At 44.3% G+C, this 26,152-nt stretch overlaps 2 protein-coding genes across 2 annotated transcripts; both read left to right on the top strand.

Annotated features, from left to right (window-relative positions):
- Positions 1-21,114: 21,114 nt before the first annotated feature.
- LOC148135492 (histone H1-like) lies at positions 21,115-22,511 on the top strand. The gene has a single exon (XM_087984554.1). The coding sequence runs from the start codon at positions 21,145-21,147 to the stop codon at positions 21,823-21,825; it is 681 nt and encodes a 226-aa protein (XP_087840680.1). The 5' UTR covers positions 21,115-21,144; the 3' UTR covers positions 21,826-22,511.
- Positions 22,512-22,570: 59 nt separating this feature from the next.
- On the top strand, positions 22,571-23,030 carry LOC148135491 (histone H3). The gene has a single exon (XM_087984560.1). The coding sequence runs from the start codon at positions 22,591-22,593 to the stop codon at positions 22,999-23,001; it is 411 nt and encodes a 136-aa protein (XP_087840686.1). The 5' UTR covers positions 22,571-22,590; the 3' UTR covers positions 23,002-23,030.
- The last annotated feature ends 3,122 nt before the right edge of the window (positions 23,031-26,152 follow it).

Genomic DNA, 26,152 nt, shown 5'->3' with positions numbered 1-26,152 from the left:
AGAACAAGCAGATTTGTTATCTTTGGTTTGTTGCCCATGCCATGTGATAGAGAGATATATATATATATATATATATATAGTGAGATATATATAGTGAGAGATATATATATAGATAGATAGATAGAGCGAGAGAGAGAGAGATAGAGCGAGAGAGAGAGAGATAGAGAGATAGAGCGAGAGAGATAGAGAGATAGAGCGAGAGAGATAGAGAGAGAGAGCGAGAGAGATAGAGAGATAGAGCGAGAGAGATAGAGAGATAGAGCGAGAGAGAGATAGAGCGAGAGAGAGATAGAGCGAGAGAGAGATAGAGCGAGAGAGAGATAGAGCGAGAGAGAGATAGAGCGAGAGAGAGATAGAGCGAGAGAGAGATAGAGCGAGAGAGAGATAGAGCGAGAGAGAGATAGAGCGAGAGAGAGATAGAGCGAGAGAGAGATAGAGCGAGAGAGAGATAGAGCGAGAGAGAGATAGAGCGAGAGAGAGATAGAGCGAGAGAGAGATAGAGCGAGAGAGAGATAGAGCGAGAGAGAGATAGAGCGAGAGAGAGATAGAGCGAGAGAGAGATAGAGCGAGAGAGAGATAGAGCGAGAGAGAGATAGAGCGAGAGAGAGATAGAGCGAGAGAGAGATAGAGCGAGAGAGAGATAGAGCGAGAGAGAGATAGAGCGAGAGAGAGATAGAGCGAGAGAGAGATAGAGCGAGAGAGAGATAGAGCGAGAGAGAGATAGAGCGAGAGAGAGATAGAGCGAGAGAGAGATAGAGCGAGAGAGAGATAGAGCGAGAGAGATAGAGGAGTTGAACACGTGATGAAAGGGATAGTGTGGGAGGGAGCATTTCGGATACCTGGATAATTGGGGTAGGTGAGACTTCTACAAACATGGTGGATTATACCTGAAGCAAAGTAGTACCAATATCCTGGGGAACTTTGCTAATGCTCTTTGGGAGGGTTTAAACAAATTCAGTAGGGGGAATAGGAACCTAAATTGTGGTTACTGTGTCCAGTGGTTGAGCATAGTGAGGTCAGAAATATGGCTTCAATGTTGCAAGTGTGCACTGGCAAGCACGAAGGTGGTTTGAAGTGTGTCTACTTCAACGTCAGGAGCATCCGGAATAAGGTGGGTGAACTTGAAGCATGGGTTTGTACCTGGGACTTTAATGTTGTGCCATTTCAGAGACATGGATCGAGCAGGGACAGGAGTGGTTGTCATAGGTTCCGGAATTTTGATGTTTCAGTAAGAACAGAGAAGACAGTAGAAGAGGGGGAGGTGTGACATTGTTAGTCACGGACAGTATTCTGGTCGCAGAAAGAATGTTTGAGGACTCATCTAATGAGGTAGTCTGGGCTGAGGTTAGAAACAGGACAGGACAGGTCACCCTGTTAGGAGTTTTCTATAGGCCTCAGAATAGTTCCAGAGATGTAGAGGAAAGGCTTGTAAAGATGATTCTGGATAGAAGTGAGTGTAACAGGGTAGTTATTATGGGGGACTTTAAATTTCAAAGTATTGACTGGAAATACTATAATTTGAGTACTTCAGATGGATCAGTTTTTTGTCCAGTGTGTGCAGAAGCTTTCCTGACACAGTATGTAGACAGGCAACAATGGATTTGGTACTGGGTAATGTACCCGGCCAGGTGTTAGATTTGGAGGTAGGTGAGCACTTTGGCGAGAGTGACCACAATTCGGTTATGTTTACTTTAGCGAAGGAAAGGGATAGGTATGTACTGCAGGGCAAGATTTATAACTGGGGGAAAAGGCAATTATGATGCAATTCGGTGAGATTTATGATGTACTGGATGGGGTAGGAAACTGTAGGGGATCGGCACAATTGAAATGTGGAGCTTATTCAAGGACAGCTACTGTGTGTCCTTGATTAGCATATACCTGTCAGGCAGGGAGGAAGTGGAGAGTGAGGGAGCCGTGGTTTACGAAGGAAGTTGATCTCTTGTCAAGAGGAAGAAGGCTTATGTTACGATGAGATGTGAAGGCACCTTTAGGACGCTTGATTTTTAAAAGCTAGCCAGGAATGACCTAAAGAGAGAACTAAGAGGAGCCAGGAGGAGACAAGAGAAGTCTTTGGCAGACAGGATCAAGGAAAATCCTAATGCTTTCTATAGCTATATCAGGAACAAAAGAATGACTAGAATTAGATTCGGGTCAATCAAGGACAGGAGTGGGAAGTTGTGCGTGGAGTCCGAGGAGATAGGAGAAGTGCAAAATGAATACTTTTTAAAATCGGTATTCACACTGGAAAAAGACAACGTTGTCGATGAGAATATTGCGTTACAGGCTACTAGACTAGATGGGAGATAAGTTCACAAGGAGGACATGTTAGCAATTCTGGAAAGTGTGAAAATAGATAACCCCCTGGGCCAGATGGGATTTATCCTAGGATTCTCTGGGAAGCCAGGGAGTAGATTGCAGAGCCTTGGACTTTGATCTTTATGTCGTCATTGTCTACAGGAATAGTGCCAGAAGACCAGAAGATAGCAAATGTTGTCCCTTTGTTCAAGAAGGGGAATAGAGACCACCCAGGTAATTATAGATCAGTGAGCCTTTCTTCGGTTGTGGGTAAAATATTGGAAAAGGCTAGAATAGACAGGATTTATAATCATCTCAATAGGAATAAGTTGATTAGGAATAGCCAATATGGTTTTGTGAAGGGTAGGTCGTGCCTCACAAACCTTATTGAGTTCTTTGAGAAGGTGACCAAACAGGTGGATGAGGGGAAAGCAGTTGATGCAGTGTATATGGATTTCAGTAAAGTGTTTGATTAGGTGTTTTCAGTAAGGTTCCCAACTGTAGGCTATTGCACAAAATATGGAGGCATGGGATTGAGGGTGATTTAGCGGTTTGGCTCAGAAATTGGCTAGCTGAAAGAAGACAGAGGGTGGTAATTGATTAGAAATGTTCATCCTGCAGTCAGTTACTAGTAGTGTACCGCAAGGATATGTTTTGGGTGAGGGCTTAGAAGGATGGGTTTGCAAAATTTGCGGATGATACTAAGGTCAATGGAGTTGCAGACAGTGCTGAAGGATGTTGCAGGTTACACAGGTACATAGATAAGCTGCAGAGTTGGGTTGAGAGGTGGCAAATGGAGTTTAATGTGGAAAAATGTGAGATGATTCACTTTGGAAGGAGTACAGGTCTATTGGTAATGTTCTTGGTAGTGTAGATGAGCAGAGAGATCTCTGTGTACATGTACATAGATCCCTGAAAGCTGCCACCCAGGTTGATATCGTTGTTAAGAAGGCTTTTATTGGGAGAGGAATTGAGTTTTGGAATGATGAGGTCATGCTGCAGCTCTACAAAACTCTGGTGTGGCTGCACTTGGAAAATTGCATCCAATTCTAGTCCCCACATGACAGTACGAATGTGGAAGCTTTGGAAAGGATTTATAGGTGATTTACTGTGCCGTTGCCTGGTCTGGAGGGAATGCCTTATGAGGAAAGGCTGAGGGAGATGAAGCTTCATTAGAGAGAAGGTGGTTGAGAGGTAACTTAATAAAGACACACAAAATAATCAGAGGGTTAGATAGTGTGGGCAGTGAGCGCCTTATTCCTCCGATGGTGATGGCGAGCAGCAGTGGACATCACATTAAATTGAGGGACGATAAACATAAGACAGATGTCAGAGGTAGTTTCTTTACTCAGAGAGTAGTAGAGGCGTGGAATGTTCTGCCTGGAACTGTAGTATACTCACCCACTTTACAGGCATTTAAATGGTCATTGGATAAATATATGGATGAAAATGCAATAGTATACTACGCTGTCATGTTCTATTATCTCACTACATCTTTCCTACTCCATTGTTTAAAATTACGATTATGTGATCACATTGAGTATTTGAGAAAATGGTATTGAGTGTTCTTGTGACTTATATCAGACTTCATAGGAATGCAGGGCTATTTGTAGAAAATGAAAATTACTTCGAAATAATGGCACAAGAAGCCTTTATGATGAAAATAGAGTCATAGAAAATCTGTTCCTGCAAGTTGGAGAAATGGAGAATGACGTTGTGCTAAAGGTGGGGATGGCAGCTCTTCTGCCACCATGATACATTGATGGAAATGGAATGCTGTCTGCGTGGGAGTAGAATTATTAGCTGGATGTTTCTGACTGCTGCAGACCACAATGACTCCATGTGAGAGTGATATTCATCTCGATTGGATCATTTCCTGTTGCCTGCAATACATATGGAACTCCAGAACTGTTAGTCCTGCTCTGCAGCCATGGTGTTTGTATTTTGAACTAATTCTGAATTAAGTCAGTTGCTGTGTGTGTGTGTGCCTGCAGTAATTATTCTATATTGTCAGGAATAAAAACAGAAATTCCTGGAGAAGCTCAGTTCTGAATAACAGTTACTGGTCCCAAAACATTAACTCTGCTTTCTCTCCACACATGCTGCCAGACACGCTGAGTTTCTTTTTCAGCAATTTCTCCTTGTTTCCAGCCTCTAGCATCTGCAGTTTTATTTGTCAGGTTTGTCCTGGGTGTTTGGAATTCACATTATTTAATTGTCATGTGACTTTATGTGACAATTATTCATTAAAGGGTTAACTCTGTCCTGTTGGAAAAGCGCAGCAGGTCAGGCAGCATCCAGGGAACAGGAGAATCGACGTTTCGGGCATAAGCCCTTCTTCATTCCTGAAGAAATATTACACACAAAGTAGTCCTGGATGTCTTGAAATGCACAAAAGTGGATAAATCCCCAGGACCTGATCAGACGTACCCTAGAACTCTGTGGGCGGTTACGGAAGTGATTACTGTGTCCCTTGCCGAGATATTTTTATCATTGATAGTTACAGGTGAGGCGCCGGAAGACTAAAATTTGGCTAACGTCGTGCCACTATTTAAGAAAGGTGGCAAGGAAAAGTCAGGGACCTTTAGGCTGGGAAGCCTGCTATCAGTGTTGGGCAAGATGGTGGAGGGAATCCTGAGGGACAGAATTTACATGCATTTTGAACGACAATGACTGATTCGGGACAGTGAACATCGTTTTGTGCATGGGAAACCATGACTCTCAAACTCCATTAAGTTTTTTGAAGAAGTAACAAAGAGGATTTCCCCATGGGAGACTGGTTAGCAAGGTTAGATCTCATGGAATACTGGGAGAACTAGCCATTTTGGATACAGAACTGGCTCAAAGGTAGAAGTCAGAGGGTGGTAGTATAGGGTTGTTTTTAAGACTCGAGGCATGGGACCAGTGGAGTGCCACAAGGATTGGTATTGGGTCCACTACTTTTCATCATTTATATAAATGATTTGGATGTGAGCAAAGGAGGTAAGACACCAAAATTGGAAGTGTAGTGGACAGCGAAGAAGTTTACCTCAGATTACAAACAGGATCTTGATCAGATGGGCCAATGGGCTGAGGAGTGGCAGATGGAGTTGAATTCAGATAAATGCGAGGTGCTGCCTTTTGGGAAAGCAAATCTTAGTAGGATTTATACACTTAATGGTAAGGTCCTAGGGAGTGTTATTGAACAAAGAGACTTCGGAGTACACGTGCATGGTTCCTTGAAAGTAGGGTCACAGCTAGATGGTATATTGAAGAAGGCATTCGATATGCTTTCCTTTATTGGTTAGAGTATTGAGTACATGTTTCAGCTGTAAAGGACATTGGTTAGACCGCTGCTGGAATATTGCAAACAATTCTGGTCTCCTTCCTATCAGAAGGATGTTGTGAAATTTCAAAGGGGTCATAAAGGATTTACAAGGATGTTGCCATGGTTGGAGGATTTGAGTTACAGGGAGGATTTGAGTTACAGGGAGAAGTTGAATAGGCTGGGCCTGTTTTCCCTGGAGCATCAGAGACTGAGGGGTGACCTTATAGAGGTTTATAAATTTATGTGGGTCGTGGATAGGATAAATTTACAAGTTATGTTCCCTGGGGTAGGGGAGTCCAGAACTATTGGGCATAGGTTTAGGGTGAGATGGAAAATAAAAGAAATCTAAGTGGCAAGGTTTTCATGCAGAAGGTGGTACATGTATGGAATGAGCTGCCAGAGGAAGTGGTGGAGGCTGGTACAATTGCAACTTTTAAAAAGCGTCTGAATGCATATGTGAATAGCAATTGTTTGGAGGGGTATGGGCCGGGTGCTGGCAGGTGGGACTAGTTTGGGTTGGGATATCTGGTTGGCTTGGACGAGTTGGACCAAAGGGTCTGTTTCTGTGCTGTACATCTCTTTGACTCGAAGATTGATGAGGTGATCAATATGGACTTCAGTAAGATGTTGGACAAGTTTCCTCATTATAGACTGGTTAGCAAAGTTAGATCACATGAAAATCGGGGGGGGAAGAACTAGCAATTTGGACACAGAATTGACTTGAACATGGAAGATAGAAGGTGGTTGTGGAGGGCTACCTTTCAGACTGGAGACTTGTGATCAGCTGTGTGCCACAAGGATCGGTGCTGAGTTCACTGCTTTTCCTTATTTTTATAAATGATTTGAATGTGAACATAAAGGTTTGCAGATGACACAAAAATTGGCGATGTAGTGGACAGCAAAGAAGGTCCTCTCAGATTACAACAGGATCATGATCAGATGGGCCACTGGGCTGACCAGTAGCAGATGGAGTTTAATTCAGATAAGTTTGAGGTGCTTCACTTTGGAAAGGCACATCAACGCAGGGGCTATACACTTAATGGTAAGGTCCCGGGGAGTATTGATGAACAAAGAGACCATGGAGTGCACGTTCATAGTTCCTTGAAAGTGGAGTCGCCGGTCAATAGGATAATGAAGAAGAATGTTACAGCTGTGTAGGTAATTGGTTGAGCCACTTTTGGAATATTGTGTACAATTCTGGTCTCCTTCCTATTGGAAGGATGTTGTGAAACTTGAAACATTCAGAAAAGATTTACCCGATTGTTGCCAGGGTTGGAGTGTTTGAGTGAAAGGGAGAGGCTGAACAGGCTGGACCTGTTTGCCATGGAGTGTTGGAGGCTGAGAGGTGACCTTATAGAGGTTTATAAAATCAGGAGGGTCACTGTAATTGTAAAAAAACAAATGTAATTCCTCCATGATATTTAACTCTTGATTTGAAAATTTCTCTCTGGAAATTGAATCAATGTGTGTCTAATTCAATCTGCTCTATAACTATGGAAAGGATATTATTCAGTCTGACAGCAGTAACATACCTGCTGTTTGTTAGAAGGAACTGATCACACTTGGCTTTGTACTGAGGACATATTACACTGTCTTAGTCCTTCAAGTAATTGCCTGGAGGAAGGCAGAAGAGACATCGTTTGTAAATCAACATTAAGTCAATGTAATAATTTAATAATCATTAGGCTGTTTTTTTCCTTCAAAACAGCAATTCCAACAGGACTACAGACTGATTCTATTCTTGGTCTGACCTGCTTTTTGGTGACTGTATCAAAAAAATCTATACCAATTCACTGAGAACCGGATACCAACCAGCACATCAACATATAGAACATAGAACAGTACAGCACAGAACAGGCCCTTCAGCCCACGATGTTGTGCCGACCACTGATCCTCATGTATGCACCCTCAAATCTCTGTGACCATATGCATGTCCAGGAGTCTCCTAAATGTCCCCAATGACCCTGCCTCCACAACTGCTGCTGGCAATGCATTCCATATTCTCAACTGTGTGTGTAAAGAACCCGCCTCTGACATCCCCTCTATACTTTCCTCCAACCAGCTTAAAACCATGACCCTCGTGTTAGTCATTTCTGCCCTGGGAAATAGTCTCTGGCTATCGACTCTATCTATGCGTCTCATTATCTTGTATACCTCAATTAGGTCCCCTCTTCTCCTCCTTTTCTCCAAAGTCCGAAAAAAGTCCGAGCTCAGTCAACCTCTGCTCATAAGATAAGCCCTCCAGTCCAGGCAGGATCCTGGTTAACCTCCTCTGAACCCTCTCCAAAGCATCCACATCTTTCTTATAATAGGGCGACCAGAGCTGGATGCAGTATTCCAAGTGCGGTCTAACCAAAGTTTTATAGAGCTGCAACAAGATCTCATGACTCCTAAACTCAATTCCCCTGTTAATCTAATATGTGATAATCTAATGCAAGTGCGTTCCTGGATATGAAAGTTTCTTTATCTATCTCTCGCTGTCAGTTCCTGCTCAGTGAATGTGTGAGGACAATTATCAAGATGTACCTGTTAATATCGGAGTGTCATTATCAAACTGTAATTATCAATCCACATAATCTGTACAAATATGTGAGTGAATGCAGTTATCAGTCTGTCCCTGTCACTCTCTGGTAAATATATTTACATGTTCTCATCACAGAGACAAATAGGGACAGACTGATAACTACACTCATACATTCACATAGCATAAACCTACAGGTGCAGATTGATAACTGAACTCGTGCATCCACATAGTGGAAACTGCCAGGGACTTGTTGATAAATATATTTCATACATTATAAATAAATAGGATCAGTCCCTATGTGTTTCTCCGATGTAGATATGGGAGTTTAGTTATCTATATATATGTCAGTTTCTGCCCTGCGAATGTGCGTGTTTGCTTTACCAATCTGTCCCTAACAGTTTCTGCTGTGTGTCTGAGTGTATACCTGTCAGTTTCAGCTATAAGAATGCGAGTTTCGATATTAGTCTCTACCTGTCAGTTTCTGCTGTATGAATATGAAATGCAGTCATCAATTTGTACCCAACAGTTTATTCTGTGAGAATGTGGATATTCATCTCTCACTGTTAGTTTAAGCTGTAACAATATGAGAGAGCAATTATCAAACAGTATCTGTCAGGTTTTGCTATTTGACACCAGTGTCATTGTAAATCTATTTCTACTATGTCAATATGACAATGTAAATACCAATCTGTCCCTGTCAGTTTCTTCCCTGTCAATACAGTTATTGATTAACTTCTGCTCTGTGAATGTGGGCATAGTAATCAAACTGTAGCTGTCAGTTTCAGCGATGCGAATGTGGGAGTACAGTTATCATTCTCTACCTGTCATTTTCTTCTTTGTCAAAGTGAGTGTAACTGTCAATCTGTATCTTTCAGACTCTGCTGTGTAAATACATAAAGATAGTTGTCAATCTGTAGCTGTCAGTTTCTGCTTGGTGAATATAATTGACAATCCTTCCAGTTTCTACTATGTGAATGTGTGAGCTGAGTTTTCACCTGTCGCTATCAGTTTCTGCTTTGTGAATGTGAGAGTTTAGTTATCAATCTTTCCCTGTCAGGCTCTGTAATTCCAGTGTTTGAGTGTATTTATTAATCTTTTCCTGTCAGTTTGTGTGATTGTAGTTATCAACCTGTACCTCTCAGATTCTGCTCTCTGAGAGTGTAGCTATCCATTTGATTTGATCTGATTTATTATTGTAACATGCACTGAGATATAATGGAAAGTATTGCTTTGTGCACTTTACAGGCAGATAATATCATACAAAATGCATCAGGGTAATAGAACAGAATCTGCAATACAGTATTAAAGGTGCAAAGAGAGAGAGATTAACGTTAAAATTTGAGCGAGATTAGGTTGGTGCTAGAAAAGCACAGCAGGTCAGGTAGCATCCGAGGAGCAGGAAAAACGACGTTTCGGGCAAAAACCTTTCATCAGGAATGTCCAAAATGTTGATTTTCCTGCTCCTTGAATACTGCCTGACCTGCTGTGCTTTTCCAGCACCACTCTAATCTTGACTAATCTCCAGCATCTACACTTTCGCTTTAAAATTTGACCAGTTCATTCAAGTCTGATAACAGGAGAGAAGGTGTTCTTGAGTTTGTTGGGTGGTGTATTCAGACTTCTGTATTTTCTGGTGGTAGCTAGGAAAATATTAGTTTTTCTACAGAAGATAGGGTGGGTGGAAGGGTGATAGTAAAAGACAGATGGAGATAGAGTCCAGAGAAAGAGAAGAACAGTAGGACAAACAAAGGAGTGGATAACTATCATACTAAGTGGGTGAATAGCCTGTTAATAGGGTCGGTTAGTGGCTAACAATTGGTGGTGTATAGTTGCAGACTATATGTTAACAAGGTCGGATATGTGGGGTTTTGGGTAATGACATGGGAGAGCTCAAGCTCTGTAGCTGTTGAGATCCCAAGCAGAAAATTAGGTGCAGTTCTTCCAGCTTGCACTGAGCTTCACTGGAGCACTGAAGCGAGCCTGAGACAGAGATCTTGGCCAGGGAACAGGGTGGTGTGTTGAAGTGGTAGACAACTGGAAGCTCAGGGTCTTTTTCTCTGGACAGAATGTAGGTACTCTGCACAGTGGACACCCAATCTACACTCAGTTGCTCCAACATTGAGGAGACCACATTGTGTGCATTATCTTTGCCACCATCAGTTCTGAAGACTGGTTACTAGACTGAAATGCTGCCAGAATTTTCCACTAATGTTTGTTTTGTTATCAATCTCTGCCTGTCAGTTTCTTCCCTGTGAATATGTGAGAGTCGTTATTAAATTGTGCGTCAAATTATGTGATTTGAAAAATGGGAGCATAATCAATCTATTCGTGTCAGTTTCTGCTTTATAAATATGAAAGTGTAGTTATCAATCTTTCTCTGGAATTTACTGCCACCTGTATGTGTGAGTTATTAACCAACCTGTCCCTGTCAGATTCTGCTCTGTGCATCTGAGAGTGCAGTTATTAATTTGTATCTATCAGCTTCTTGTTTATAAATGTGCAAAATCATTTATCATACTGTACCTGTCAGGTTTTGCTATGCGAATGTGTTAGTCTAGTTACCAACACGTACTTGTCGTATGTGTGTTCATGATTATTGTTCTCTCCCTTTTAGTTGCTGCAATGTGAGTATGTGAGAGCAGATATCAATCGATGTGTGTCAATTTTGGTTGTGTCCATAGAACTTGATGTCTGCTGTCCATGTGTGAATACAAGCCAGTTTCTGCTGTGTGACTGTGAGATTGAAGTTCTCAATGAGTTCCAGTCACTTTCAACTCTTATATATCAAAGTTGCTCAATTCTCTGGCAGCCAATGATATTCTAAGAGTCTAATGATGTCCATGAATCTATTGTTGATTGCCAGAAAAATTCATCTGGTTCAATAATTCCTTGAATGAAGGAAACGGACATGCTTCCCTTGTCTGGCCTGCATGTGACTCTACACCCACATCAATGTGGCTGCATGGGTAGTTAGGGAAGGGCAATAAATACTGGCTGTGTCAGTGGTGCCCCCATCCCATGAATGAATTCGAAAAAAAAAATCTGTGACTGTGATTCAATCTGTGATAATAGTGTTTAGGGTGTTGAAATTGGGCCTTAATCCCTTATACATTTTATGATTTATGACACAATCACAGAATTGGTACAGCCATTCAGCCTGCTGTGTCTGCACTGGCACATTCTATTCTTTATCTGTTCTCCATACCAGTTTCCACTAATTGGTGGGATTCTAATCTTCATTCACTCACTGCCAGTGTCTCAGTGTAAATGCCAATTTGAGATTAGTTATGCAGTTATCAGCCTTTGACTACCTATAGTGCCAGTTTTGCTCTGTGTGCAGTGACAAGTCGAGTATATGGATGCCATTCTCTTTCTATGTTCAGTTGTGTTTTTTTCAGCAGGGTGTAGGATAAACCCGTTCAATATTTGATAAACCTGTGTGATTGAGGGATTAATGTTGTTTCAATACTTATCTTTGCCAAGAATCTAATTTTATTGTATTTAATCTCAGTTTTCTTTTTACATTGTGTGTGTGCAGTAGTCTTTGGAAGTTGCTGCTGGGCACTGCAATAATGTAACATCTAATACTAACATCTTCTGAAGCAATTAATAATTAGGTCAGTCAATTTATGACCGTCCATATCTGGAAGTAGTTGTGGGCCTAAATTGCATTTTTTTCCCTTTTACCATTAACTGGCTGAGTGAGTGAGTTTTCTGTTGTGCTGCCAATCTGTATCACTTTGAAGAGTGGTACTGGTCTATATAACACCAACATTGTCTGTATGTCACTGTGATTCCAGTTCTGCATGTCATGATCTGATACACTTTATAAGGTGGGTTTAATGTCTTATTAATCAGTGTTTCATACATTTAAAAAGTCTGGAAATGCTTCTGCATTACTCAGGCCCTCAACCAGAATGGGAGCGTGCATAAAGTGTGTTTTCATCAACACCAGGCTGAGAGTGAGAATGAGAGTGAGAGAGACAGACACAGTAGTGTATGTACGTATGTGAAGCATCCTCTGTAGATAATGCTTGACCAAGAGGTTCATTTGAAATTTACATTGTTTGATTGTCTTTGTACAGGACAACTGTTTATCAAAAGAATAATTTTATTCTATATATAATTTGTTATAACCATGTAACACTATGATCAGTTTGTTCTAATTGATTGCAACTTTAAAAATGCCAAACCTACATAAGAATTTAATGCAGCTCATAAATATATATTTATTATAAGCATACAGTCTAACCTGCTTCTAATCTTATGAATGATAATTGGCTTTGAATAATGGAATTTACTGTCACTGAGGTGCTAACCACTGAGAACTGGGAAGAATAATATCGATATATATATAGTCAGTGTGTTTAACTCTTGGATTGAATATGTACTTCTGGAAATGGAGCTCAATGCGCATCTGACTCAATCCATTCAGACAGAGGAAAGGACATTCTCCTCGCCGACAGTAGTAACATACCTGCTGGGTGTGAGAAGCAGCTGGTCACCCTAGGATTGATCCATCAAATATTTGCCTGGAGAAAGACAAAAGAGAGATCTCCTGTACATCACTAGCAGCTGAGTAGAAACACATCAAATGATCAATGCAATATTCAGGTCATGATCATTATAATTCTTTGTTTTTGAACAGAGTAAGCTGAACAGAGCTGATCCTGGTTCCACTCGAGCCTTGAGCTCCTTCCAGTCTTTTTTTGTTTCCCAAATTCTAAAACATTTTACTGAGATAAAAATAAACTAACCAACATATGCACAGTTCCACAAATGTAATGATTCCACAGTTCAATGTCCAGCTCCCAATACACTAACTGTTGAAAAACAAATACTGGGCACGATTTCACATAGTTGGAGACATTTATCCGGTGCCTGCTATATTTACCCTTCACAGGATTATCACATCTGATTCTACTGTCCTTTATATCAACGTCTATTCGCAACAAACAGCATGAAACAGAAGCCAAACATTTAATTCCGTCAGTGTTTAGAGGATTGCAAACCCCAAGAATGTCCCACAGCAGCTTCTTCCCGCTCTGCCTCCCTCAGCAGGCCCACACACAGCCCGAGAAAGGCCTCTCTCTTCCCCCCAGCCCGCTCACTCCAAGTTCCGGGACCAGTTCCTGCTCCGTTCGGCCTCTTACAAACAGCCCCCGGTTCTCCCTGAACTCACCCCGAATCAATCCCGGTCTCGGAGCCCCCTCTGTGTCCCAGGCTCCCATCCCGATGTGCTGCTGGAAGGAGCCTGCTGTTCCCTCGCTTCCCTGGGCGCTGATCTCTCCATTGCGGCCTGTTTCAAACAAACCTCTTGCACTCACTGAGTAAATGCTCCTCAATGGCAGAGCTGGGGGAGGGCCGCACGCATGCGCTCCTCTGCTCAGGAACAATCATCGCGCATGCGCTGCTTTTCCTAATGCATCCCAGAAACAAACATCAATTGGTCATTTCCCCCAATTCCCTTTTCTCTCAGTTTCACCAAAGGAAGTGGGACTGTCGGGGGAAAGGGCAGAGAAGGTTTCAAGCTGGGACATTGTCTCTTTAGGAAGCTCCAATGGTGCTCATTCCCGGCTCATGTTAATAACTCCTCCCTCCGGCTCTCTCACAATCTGATCAGGGGCGGAGAAACTGGCGGCCACTCAGCCCATCCCCTGTGCTACCCCATTCGACAACATTTGGTCATATCGCGCGTTAACTGTGGTATTTAATACTGGTGACCCTCATCCACAAATATTAACTCCTTGTCCATGGAATAAGTGGAACATTATTATGAAGGCAGAAAATAACTGATGGAGAGAGTCTTGAATCACAGCTTATTTTTCTGCGTCTGGAGGGCCGTGCAATAGTCAGACCAGGTGTGCAACAACATCTCTGGGACTCGATTTAATTTGTAGTGGATGACAGATTTTAGTGTCATGTATGCTGCAGACAGAAACCTTGTGATGTATTGTATGCCACAACAAGAGACCCCAGCTGTTTTTGTTTATTCACTCCTGGAACGTGGATGTCGCTGGCTGAGCCTACCATTTATTCTCCATTCCTTTAAGAAGGCGGTGGTGTGCAACCTTCTGGAACAGCCGTTGTCCATGTGCTGCCCACAATGCCACGAACAGGGAATTCCAGGGTCTTGATCCAGTGACAGTGAAAGAAAGCGGTTTTATTTCCAAGTCAGTATCGTGAGTGCCTTGGAGGGGAACTTGTCCGATATCAAGGCGGTGTTCCCTGACATCAGCTGCTTTAATTCGTTTTAGATGGAAGTAGTCGCGATTTGGAAGGTCCTCCTTTTACAAATTACAAAACTCGAATCTCTTTGTCAGACAGACGTCTCTCCGGCCGACAGCGAGAAATCAGAATAGCGTGTTGCCTCCCTGGTGCCAAGATCAAGGATATCTTGGACAGAGTACACAATATTCACAAAATTGAGAGGGACCAGCCAGAGTAAACACTGGAACCAACTACATAGGAAGGGGAAAGGATTAGATTCCGAAGGAAGAATAAGGAAGAGGCAAGAATTTAGAAAGGAGGTCCTCTCCGGTAGTAACATGTAGATTACTCCCACTGCTCCGAGCGAGTGAGGGTAGCAGTAGGATGATAGAGTAAAGTAATGCCCAAGTCAGGAGCTGGTGCAGGGGAGAAGGGTTCACATTTTTGGATCATTGGAATCTCTTCTGGAGAAGACGTGACTTGTATAAAAAGGATGGATTGCAGCTGAATTGGAAGGGGTCTAATATACTGGCAGGGTCATTTCCTGGAGATGCTGGGGAGGGATTAAACTAGTAAGGTGTGGGGCGGGAACCAGGGAGATTGTGAGGAAAGAGATCGATCTGAGACTGGTATAGTTGGCAAGTCAAACAGTCAGGGCAGGAGGAACATAAGAGAATGACTTAGGATCCATAAATTAAGCTGTGTTTATTTCAATTCAAGAGGCCTAACAGGGAAGAAGGATGATCTCAGGACATGGTTAGGAAAATGGGATTGGTCTTGAGATATCATAGCAATTACAGAGACATGGTGGTTAGGAAAATGGGATTGGTCTTGGGATATCATAGCAATTACAGAGACATGGTTCGGTAATGGACACAACTGCAACTTAATGTTCCAGGAATCAAATGATGGGGGGAGGCGGGCAGCAAGAGAAAATGGGGAGTGACGTGTTTGGTAAGAGATAAGCTTACAGATATACTTAGGGAGGATTTTCCTGGGAATTATTTGGGTGGAACTGAGAAATAAGAAAGGGTTTGATCATCTTATTGGGATTGGACTGTAGACACCCCAACAGTCATGAGGAAATTGAGAAACAAATTTGTAAGGAGATCTTAGATCTGCAGGAATACTAGCGTGGTTATGGTAAGGGATTTTAACATTCCAAACATAGATTGGGACTGCCATTTTGTTAATAGTTTCAACAGAGAGAAATTCCTTAAGCGTGCACAAGAACATTTTTTGATTCAGTATGTGAAGGTACCTTCTAGCCAAGGTGCAAAGCTTGACCTATACTTGGGATATAATGATGTGGCAGTGGGGGAGCATTTTGGTGCCAGTGACCATAATTTAAAACTGTTATTGAAAAGGATATACCAGATCTCAAAGTTAAAATTCTAATTTGGAGGAAGGCCAATTTTGAGAGTATTATGCAAGAATCTTCAAAAGTTGAGTGACGGCAAATATTCACAGGCAAAGGGATGGCTGGAAAATGGGAAGCCTTCAACAATGAGAAAACGAGAGTCCAGAGACAGTATGTTCCTGTTAGAGTGAAAGGCATGACTGGTAAGTGTAGGAAATGCTGGATGAGAAAAGAAGTTGAGGTTTTGGTCCAATGAGAAGGAAGCATATATTAGTTAAATACAGCAGAGGTTGACTGAATCCTTCAAAAAGTATAAAGGCAATAGGGAAAAACTTAAGATGGAAATCAGGAGGGCAAAAATGGAACATAAAATACCATTGGCAAATATTGTTAGGGAGAATTTAAACAGATTTTATAAATACATGAAGGACAAAAGGGCCCAGCAAAGATTAGCAGGGCAGTCTTTGTGTGGAACAACAGGAAATGTGGGAGATACTAAGCAAGTTCTTACTGAGGAGAAGGAAATGGAAGATGTAGAATGTGGGAAATAGATGGTGACAGCTTGAAAAATGTTCATAATACAGAGGAGGTGCTACTGGATGGTTTAAAACATAAAGCACGTGATCAGGTGTACCCTGGAACACGGTGATAAGCTAGGGAAGTGATTGTTGGGCCCCTTGCTGAGATATTTATACCATCAATAGTCACAGTTGAGGTGCAAAAAGACTGGAGGTTGGCCAACGTGGTGCCACTGTTTAATAATGGTGGTAAGACAAAGCCAGGGAACTATTGAACAGTGAGCATAACATTGACAGGAGGCACACAGTTGAGGCGATTCTGAGAGACAGGATTTACATCTTTTCAAAAGGCCAGGATTATTTTAGATGTAATCAACATGGCTTTCTGCATGGGGAGTCATGTATCACTAACTCAACTAAGTTTCTTTTTTAATTGGTAAGGAAGAGGACTGATGAGAGCAAAGTGGTGGATGTGATCTAAATGGCCTTCAGTAAGACATTTGACAAGGTTCCCCATGGGAAGTTGGTTAGCAAGATTAGATCACATGGAATGCAGGGAGAACTCGCCATTTGGATACACAACTTGTTTGAAGGTAAAAGACAGAGGGTGGTGGTGTGGGGATGCTTTTCAGACTGGAGGCCTGTGACAAGTGATGTGCTGCAAGAATCACTGCTGCGTCCGCTGTTTTTCAAGATTTATATAAATGCTTTTAGCTTAAAAAATGACAACACCAAGTTATAGTCCAACAAGTTTATTTGGAAGTACAAGCTTTCAGAGTGCTGCTCCTCCATCAGGTGTCGATGCTCTGAATGCTTGGACTTACAAATAAACCTGTTGGAGTATAACCTGGTGTTGTGTCATTTTTAACTTTGCACACCTCGGTCCAACACTAGCACTTCCACATTATTATGAATGATTTGGATGTGAAGTTGCACCTATTGTTAATAAGTTTGCAGATTACACAAAAATTGGAGGTGTAGTGGCCTGCAAAGAAGGCTACCTCAGAATACAGCAGGATCTCAATCAGTTGGGCGATTGGACCCAGGATTGGCATATTGAGTTCAATTTAAATCAATATGAGGTGCAACAATTTGCAAAGGCACATCAGGGCAGGACTTACACACTTAATATTAAGGTCCTGTGGAGTGTTGCTGAACTAAGAGACGTTGGAATGCAGATTCATTGTTGCTTGAAAGTAGAATTATAGTTAGATAGGATAGCAAAGAAGGCATTTATATGTTTGCCCTTACTGGTCAGAGCTTTGAGTATGTAAGTTAGGAGAACACATTGTGGGTGTACAGAATATTGTTTGTGCCACTTTTGGAATATTATGTGCAATTCTGGTTTCTCTCCCATGGAAAGGATATTGTGAAATTTGAAACGGCTATACAAGATACTTTTTGGTCCAATGAAAAGGCCTAAAATTTGGGAGGATATATAGTAAAAGATGTGAAGGCTGCAAACAGATCTAAATTCAGCCAATGGCAGGGAAAAGAGATTTGACTAACAAAGAGCAAATGAAGAAAACAGTAATGTTGCAGAAGCCATGAAAGAAAAAAATTGGTTGAAGCAAAAATAAATGTGTAAAGGGAGAAATAGGTTGGTAAAGAGGACCATATGTCACTTACAACATAAAAAAGGGGAGTTTAAAATGGGGAACAAAAAAGTCTCAAAAATCTCTAACATTATGTTGTTCTCTGTTCACAAATGTTCACACAACTAACAAAGTAGTAAAGTTGGGGAGTTTACTGAGAAGGAAAAACTGAATCAAATCAGTATTATTTGAGAAATAATGTTGGGAAAGTGGGTAGGATTGAAGGTTAGGAAACAGTTGAAACTTTATTGCTGGAACAGCACAGCAGGTCAGGCAGCATCCAGGGAACAGGAGATTCGACGTTTCGGGCACAGGCCCTTCTTCAGGAATGAGCAGAGAGCGTTCAGCAGGAGAAGATAAAAGGTAGGGAGGAGGGACTTGGAGGAGGGGCGTTGGAAATGTGATAGGTGGAAAGAGGTCAAGGTGAGGGTGATAGGTCGGAGTAGGATGGAGGCGGAGAGGTCAAGAAGAAGACTGCAGGTCAGGAAGGCGGTGCCGGGCTGGAGGGATTTGGCTGAGACAAGGTGGGGGGGAGGGGGGATGAAGAAACTGGTGAAGTCCAAGTTCATCCCCTGTGGTTGGAGGGTTCCCAGTCGGAAGATAAGACGCTCCTCCTCCGACTGTCGCGTTGTTGTGGTTTGGCGGTGGATGAGTCCAATGACCTGCATATCCTCGGTGGAGTGGGAGGGGGAGTTGAAATGCTGTGCTACAGGGTGGTTGGGTTGGTTCGTCCGGGTGGCCCAGAGGTGCTCTCTGAATCGCTCCGCAAGTAGGCGGCCTGTCTCCCCAATATAGAGGATGCCACACCGGCTGCAGCGGATGCAGTAGATGATGTGGGTGGAGGTGCAGGTGAATCTGTGGCGGATATGGAAGTTTCCTTTGGGGCCTTGGAGAGAAGTGAGGGGGTAGGTGTGGGCGCAAGTGTTGCACCTCCTGCGGTTGCAAGGGAAGGTGCCGGGAGTGGAGGTTGGGTCGGTGGGGGGTGTGGATCTGACAAGGGAGTCGCGGAGGGAGTGGTCTCTACGGAAAGCTGATAGGGGAGGGGAGGGAAATATATCCTTGGTGCTGGGGTCTGTTTGGAGGTGGCGGAAGTGACGGCGGATGATGCGCTGTACATGGAGATTAGTGGGGTGGTAGGTGAGGACCAGTGGGGTTCTGTCCTGGTGGCGGTTGGAGGGGCGGGGCTCAAGGGCGGAGGAGCGGGAAGTGGAGGAGATGCGGTGGAGGGCACCATCGACCACGTCGGGGGGGAAATTGCGGTCCTTGAAGAAGGAGGCCATCTGTGTTGTACGTATTTTGAACTGGTCCTCCTGGGAGCAGATGCGGCGGAGACGAAGGAATTGGGAGAATGGGATGGCGTTTTTACAGGGGGCAGGATGGGAGGAGGTGTAGTCCAGGTAGCTGTGGGAGTCGGTTGGTTTGTAGTAGATGTCCGTGTTGATTCGGTCGCCTGAGATAGAAACAGAAAGGTCTAGGAAGGGGAGGGAGGAGTCCGAGACTGTCCAGGTGAATTTGAGGTCGGGGTGGAAGGTGTTAGTGTAGTGGATGAACTGTTCAACCTCCTCGTGGGAGCACGAGGTAGCGCCGATACAGTCATCAATGTAGCGAAGGAAAAGATGGGGGGTGGGGCCAGAGTAGTTGCGGAAGATGGATTGTTCCACATACCCTACGAAGAGGCAGGCATAGCTGGGGCCCATGCGGTTGCCCATGGCTACTCCTTTTGTTTGGAGAAAGTGGGAGGATTGGAAAGAAAAGTTGTTCAGGGTGAGGACCAGGTCGGTCAGTCGAAGGAGGGTGTCGGTGGAAGGGTACTGGGTGGTACGGCGGGAAAGGAAGAAGCGGAGTGCCTTGAGTCCTTCATGATGGGGGATGGAGGTGTACAGGGACTGGATGTCCATGGTGAAGATGAGGCGTTGGGGACCGGGGAAGCGGAAATCCTGGAGGAGATGGAGGGCATGGGTGGTGTCTCGAACGTAGGTGGGGAGTTCTTGGACTAATGGGGACAGGACCGTGTCGAGGTATGCCGAGATGAGTTCGGTTGGGCAGGAGCAGGCTGAGACGATGGGTCGTCCGGGGCAGTCAGGTTTGTGGATTTTGGGCAGGAGGTAGAAACGGGCGGTGCGGGGTTGTGGGACTATGAGGTTGGAGGCGGTGGATGGGAGGTCCCCTGAGATGATGAGGTTATGGATGGTCTGGGAGATGATGGTTTGGTGGTGGGGGGTGGGGTCATGGTCAAGGGGACGGTAGGAGGAGGTATCTGCGAGCTGGCGTTTAGCCTCAGCGGTGTAAAGGTCAGTGCGCCAAACTACTACTGCGCCTCCCTTGTCAGCTGGTTTGATGGTGAGGTTGGGGTTGGAACGTAGGGAGTGGAGGGCTGCGCGTTCCGAGGGTGAGAGGTTGGAGTGGGTGGGAGGGGTGTGGGAGTTCAGGTAGCGGTTAATATCGCGGCGGCAGTTTGCTATCTCGGCATACCTCGACATGGTCCTGTCCCCATTAGTCCAAGAACTCCCCACCTACGTTCGTGACACCACCCATGCCCTCCATCTCCTCCAGGATTGTAAAGCATTTGACAAAACAGTATTCAGGATTTGCGAGAGACAGCATGAACATGAAGGGCATGTTCCAGTGCACACTGTTCTGTCTTCTAAGCTTGACAAACCGACTGGCCATCTTTGAGGATGTAAACAGTAGAGCTGATGAGAGTATAACAGTTAATGAGGAGAAAAACTACAACTAACTCCCTGGACACCGCAGCAAAGACTGTGTGAATGTGAATACTGTGTCAGAGAGACTGTCGGATAAGGGCGGACGGTTAGTCTAACGTACCTGTGTTTGTGTGCGCGCTAATATTATGATTTTCCAAGTCTCTCTTATGTAACTCAAAAGTATTTGCAATTCAGGTTATCCCTCTGCTCCCCTTCTAAACCTCAAAGGTAGAATTCAAGGCAATACATTTGTTAGTTTCAAGATTTCGGTCTAAAAGTAGCGACAATATCATCGTTCAGCTCAGAGAGCGCCATCAGTGCTGCAGCAAAATGCGTTTAACTCGACAACGGAGCCGTCAATTCGAGTGAAAACTTTTCGGCCGTAAACCTTCCAGTGTCAGGATGAGGAGCGATCGAGCCTGGTTCTCTGGAGATGCGGAATTTCAGAGGAATCGGAGAGTTTAGGCCGTGAGAGAAACACAGAGAGGCAGCAGGATCAGGGAGCTGACGGCGGGTTGTCCCTGCGCCGTCCGCTCGCTGCCTTGAAGTTGCTCAGTGCCGCCCCCAGCAGCTTCATTGCTGACCCAGTTCAGACTGACCAAGAGAGAGATTCAGCGCAGAGTTCTCAACATGAGCGACAGTGCAGCCGCCGAAACGGCTCCTCCAGCCGCCGCTCCCACCAAAGCCAAGGCTCCCAAGAAGAAGGCGGCGGCTCCCAGGAAGAAAACACCCGGTCCCGGGTTGGGAGAGCTGATTCTGAAGGTTGTCGGGGATATCAAGGATCGCAGAGGGGCGTCTCTGTCCGCTGTAAAGAAGGCGCTGGAGAGAAGTGGGATCGATGTGGGAAAGCGAAAGGCACAGATCAAGATGAGTATCAGGAGGTGCCTGGCGAACGGCTCCCTTGTTCTGGTCAAGGGCCAGGGCGTCTCCGGCTCCTTCAAACTCCCTAAGAATCCAGTCAAGGCAAAAGCGGGAAAGAAGGCGGGAACATCAGCAGCCGCCAAGAAACCGGCCGTGAAGAAATCACCGGCCAAGAAGGCGACAGCAAAGAAATCCCAGGCCAAGAAAGCGACAGCCAAGAAATCCCCAGCCAAGAAAGCGACAGTCAAGAAATCCCCAGCCAAGAAAGCGAGCGGCAAGAAGACGGCACCGCCAAAGAAAGCGGTGAGCAAAGCCGCGCCAAAGAAACGGACTCCCGTGAAGAAGGTGAAAAAGGCCAAGGGCCCTAAAACCCCCAAACCCCTCAGCAAACCGACTAAAGGCAAGGCCAAGCCCAAAGCGAAAGTGACCAAGACAGCAGCAAAGAAATGAACCAGTCAGTGTAACATGTAACCATCTGAACCCAAAGGCTCTTATCAGAGCCACCCACATCTCTCAGGAAAGAGCTGAGCCCGGATCCAATGTTCCCTGTCCCGGCGCCGAGCGCAGACCAGCTTCCATATTAATTGATCTGAATAAATCAAATACACACTTGCCATGGTTTACGAAATTGGAGACCTGAGAATAGGGAAGGTGATTTAAAAAACAGATTAAGTGAGATTCTGCCCTTTTATCGGTGTACACTGCATTAGCCTTTAATATGTTTAAATTGGCGGGGTTGTTTAGATTGATTCACGGCCGGTACAAGTTCGGTTGTTCAGTTTGTCTGGGCTGTTTTCAACCCCGCCTTTCCTCCTGCCTGTTACAGACAGATCAGGCAATGATCCCGCCTCCTGTCCGCGCTGACAGTTAACTAGAATTTAAAGAAATACTATAAAATATTAAATTTTATCTTCGTTGCAGACGGATGGTGTTTTGCGTTTTAATGGTTAATTTAACCTCAGGGTTTGTGAGGATGAATTCGGCGGGAATTTTCAAACTGACCAACTGTCATTTCACGTTATCCAATCAGCCTTCAACAATTCTTTTCCAGCCTTTTCTGTGCCTTCCGGAGCTGTTTCTCTGTGGGTTGAGGGACAGGGCTGTATCCAATCCCAGCTCTAGGGCGGGCTCTCCGTTCCCTTAAATAGGCAGCACCGCAGCAGCCTCAGCATTGACAGCAGCAGCCTGTGTGTGTGTTACAGCGAGTGGAAGAGAATGGCCAGAACCAAGCAGACAGCGCGCAAATCCACCGGAGGGAAAGCTCCCCGCAAGCAGCTGGCGACCAAAGCGGCCCGCAAGAGCGCTCCGGCCACGGGCGGAGTGAAGAAGCCTCATCGCTACAGGCCCGGCACGGTGGCTCTGCGGGAGATCCGCCGCTACCAGAAATCCACCGAGCTGCTGATCCGCAAACTGCCCTTCCAGCGCCTGGTGCGAGAGATCGCTCAGGACTTCAAGACCGACCTGCGCTTCCAGAGCTCGGCGGTGATGGCCCTGCAGGAGGCCAGCGAGGCTTACCTGGTGGGGCTGTTTGAGGACACCAACCTGTGTGCCATCCACGCCAAGCGGGTCACCATCATGCCCAAAGACATCCAGCTGGCCCGCCGGATCCGCGGGGAGCGCGCCTAAACGGAGCCTGGCCGGCCCTGCACATTCACCCCGAGAGAGAGAGAGAAAAACACAACGGCTCTTTTCAGAGCCACTAAACCATCCAGAGAGAGCAGGAAACGATGTATTAGTATTGTTATTATGAAAGGAACAAGTAAATGGAGATTGAGTGAAATATTGATTTGGAGTCAGTCAGCGACAATGAAAATACACCGACCGAGGTCTTCGGTGATCGCAGAATTTATTATAATACAATATTAGAGATTTGTAATTTTACTACACAATTAGGAATTCCCCCAACAATAGCCCTCTCTCCTCACTGTTTATCGTGGTGGTAAACATGGCTTGTGCTTGTGGAGAAGGCGCGGGAGAAGATTTGGCGCCAAGAGACCAGCCGCTTTTATTTTGAATTGAAATGCCCGCCAGCATGCCAGAGGAGAATGCGTGAATTCTTATTCGGTGATTTGTTTTTGCCATTACAAAAACAATTCTTCATTACTCCCTTTCCTAATTTACATCTGCAAAAAAAATTGACTCGCCAGTGCGTCAACTTTTCGAGACAGAGTCTTTTTATTCCGAGAGAGATAGCGAGCATATTAAACACCAGTGAGTAATGCATTGCCGGGGAGTTATTCCCATTGAGCGGCAGTTAAAAAAACATACTGAAATGTAATTTGTACATCATATATGAAGGTAGTGGAGTATTCCGGATTAAAGACCCTCTCTCCTAATTGTCTCCCTTGGCGTTCCCACCAGCTGTAACTGTATGATCATTGTTAAAAACCACACAATACCAGGTTATAGTCGAACAGGTTCATCACGTGGACGCTCCGAAAGCTAGTGCTTTCAATTAAACCTGTTGCACTATCTTCTGGTGTTGTGTGATTTTTAACTTTGTACACCCCAGTCCAACACCGGCATCTCCAAATCATGACTACTATCTGATCATTGCTGAGAAGGCAGGCGGGAAATCATCAACCGTCTTCCTTCAGATTTGGACATCCCGCCGAGACGTAGGAGTTTAATAGAAAAAATGCTTTCGTACTTCATCGTTAATTTGCTTTTAGATTACAAAAGTACAGTTCACACAGTCTCTCTTTAGGAGGAGTGAACACATGAGCTGTTTGAAGGATCCGACATGCTCTTTGGAGGGGAGGTTCAGACTCGATGGGCCGAATGCCCTCATTCAGCCCTGTCAGGATTTCATGAACGTTCTTCGCCGTGAGCGCATTGATAACGAACACCGCCTTAGGTATTATTTTAATATCGTACTCCCTTGTTGCAAAAGCTCCACATTAACAATTCCAGTCCGGCAACTGTTCTGGTTTGATTTCGGTTCATTTTGAACTGTATCTACCCGGTACAAGTTCGGTTGTTCAGTTTGTCTGGGCTGTAAGAAAAAGGGAACTTATTTTATTTCCCAATGATGAAACTCAGGGCTTACGCCCCAACCGGGGCTTGTAGCTTCCGGAATAATTAAATAGAGAGTAACTTGAGCAAATAGCAGAAAAAAAGATTAATATGTTCCCAAGAGGCAGAGAAGAGAGGGTACGTTCTCTTCTCTCGAAGCCAGCGCCAAATCATAATCAGTTTTCTTTCCAATTTGAAAAGCCCGCCGATTCACAAGTAACGGAGTATGTTTTGCATAAAAGAATGCTGTATAAGAAGGAGGACGTTGTTCAGAGGAGAATCCACCAATACCTGTTAATTAGGTTACAAATGTATACTTCAGACAATCTCTCTCGCTCATTCATTTGCCGAACCGCATCTGTTTCTTTCTACCGTTTTTTTTTCTGGACCTGACGAACTGGCAGAAACAAAACCAAGCGCCAAGAACTGCAATCTGCAATTAATCTCTTTATTTCACATTTCAAAACCATCCCGATATGTTAATTAAACATCTCATTCCTTCTCTCACGGAATAAACCGCAGTCACGGAGAATATTAGTGGCTGCCAGAGAATTAAGCCAAATTGGTACGCAAGAGTAGAAAGTGGTTCGTACAGATTAAGGACTTCACTCTCACAGTCACACTGCAGAAACTGACGAAGCTGCTCTCACATATTCACATTGCAGAGGCTGACAGGGAGAGAATGGTAGTTACACATATATTCTCATTGCTCAAAATAGGGCAGGACTTACACAGTTAATGGTAGGACCCTGGCGAGTGTTGCCAAACAATAAGACCTGCAGGTGCATATGAATAGCTGCTTGAAAGTGGAGTGGCAGGTATAACAGATTGTGGAAAAAAGAAGTTTGGCATGCTTGCCTTCTTTGGTAAGCATATCGAGTTTAGGAGCTGGAATATCATGTTAGAGCTGCACAGAACATTGGTTAGGGCACTTTTAGCGGACTGCATACAATTTTGGTCACGCGGCTATAGGAAAAATGTCGTTAATCTTAAGAGGGTGCAAAAAATATTGACAGAGATGTTACCAGGACTAGAGGGTTTGAACTATCAGGAGAGGCTGGGGCTTTTTATTCTGTGGAGGATCAGAAGCTGAGGGTGATTTTTACAGCTGCTTATAAAATCATGAGGGGCATCGATGGAATGAAAAGCCAAGGTCTTTCTCCTCGAGTGGTGGAGCATAGAGGGCATAGGTCTAAGGTGAGAGGGCAAAGATTTAAAATGACCTAAGGGACAACCTTTCATGCAAGGGTGATGTCCATATGGAATGAGCTTCCAGAGGAATTGATGATGGTTGGGAACAATTACAACATTTAAAAGTAACCTGAATGGGTAAATGAACAGGAAGGATAAAAAGGGATATGTGCCAAATGCTAGCAAATGAGATTTGGTCAGTCTAGGGTATCTGATCAGAGTGGACCAGTTGAATCAAAGGCTGTATGAAAGTTGCAGGTTGATAACTAGATTCTCACATATACACGACAAAAGCTTTGACATGTGGCGTATGATAAATGCAGTAATAAACCAGAGATTGACATGTACAGATTAATAACTACACTCTGAGATACGCAGAGCAACAGCTGACACAGATATATTCATACAGCACAGATATACTCATACATCAGCCATCGAGTCTGCACCTACAATATCCTTTATATCTTTACCACTTGTGGTTGATCTTCAAACACGGGAAACAGCTTCTCTTTATTCACCCTGTCCATACGCCTAATAACCTTTTACACCAAAATCATGAGCCACCAGACTG

Source organism: Chiloscyllium plagiosum, unplaced genomic scaffold (genome assembly GCF_037043375.1).
Source record: "Chiloscyllium plagiosum isolate Xiang-an unplaced genomic scaffold, Cpla_swu_hap1 HiC_scaffold_49, whole genome shotgun sequence".
Lineage (NCBI taxonomy): Eukaryota > Metazoa > Chordata > Chondrichthyes > Orectolobiformes > Hemiscylliidae > Chiloscyllium > Chiloscyllium plagiosum.
Note: the sequence above shows the minus strand (reverse complement) of the source record. Positions and strands in the feature narration are given on the sequence as shown.

What these genes read in the sequence shown, in the direction of transcription:
- LOC148135492 (XM_087984554.1), top strand. Translation starts at nt 21,145, where the DNA reads ATGAGCGACAGTGCAGCCGCCGAAACGGCTCCTCCAGCCGCCGCTCCC.
- LOC148135491 (XM_087984560.1), top strand. Translation starts at nt 22,591, where the DNA reads ATGGCCAGAACCAAGCAGACAGCGCGCAAATCCACCGGAGGGAAAGCT.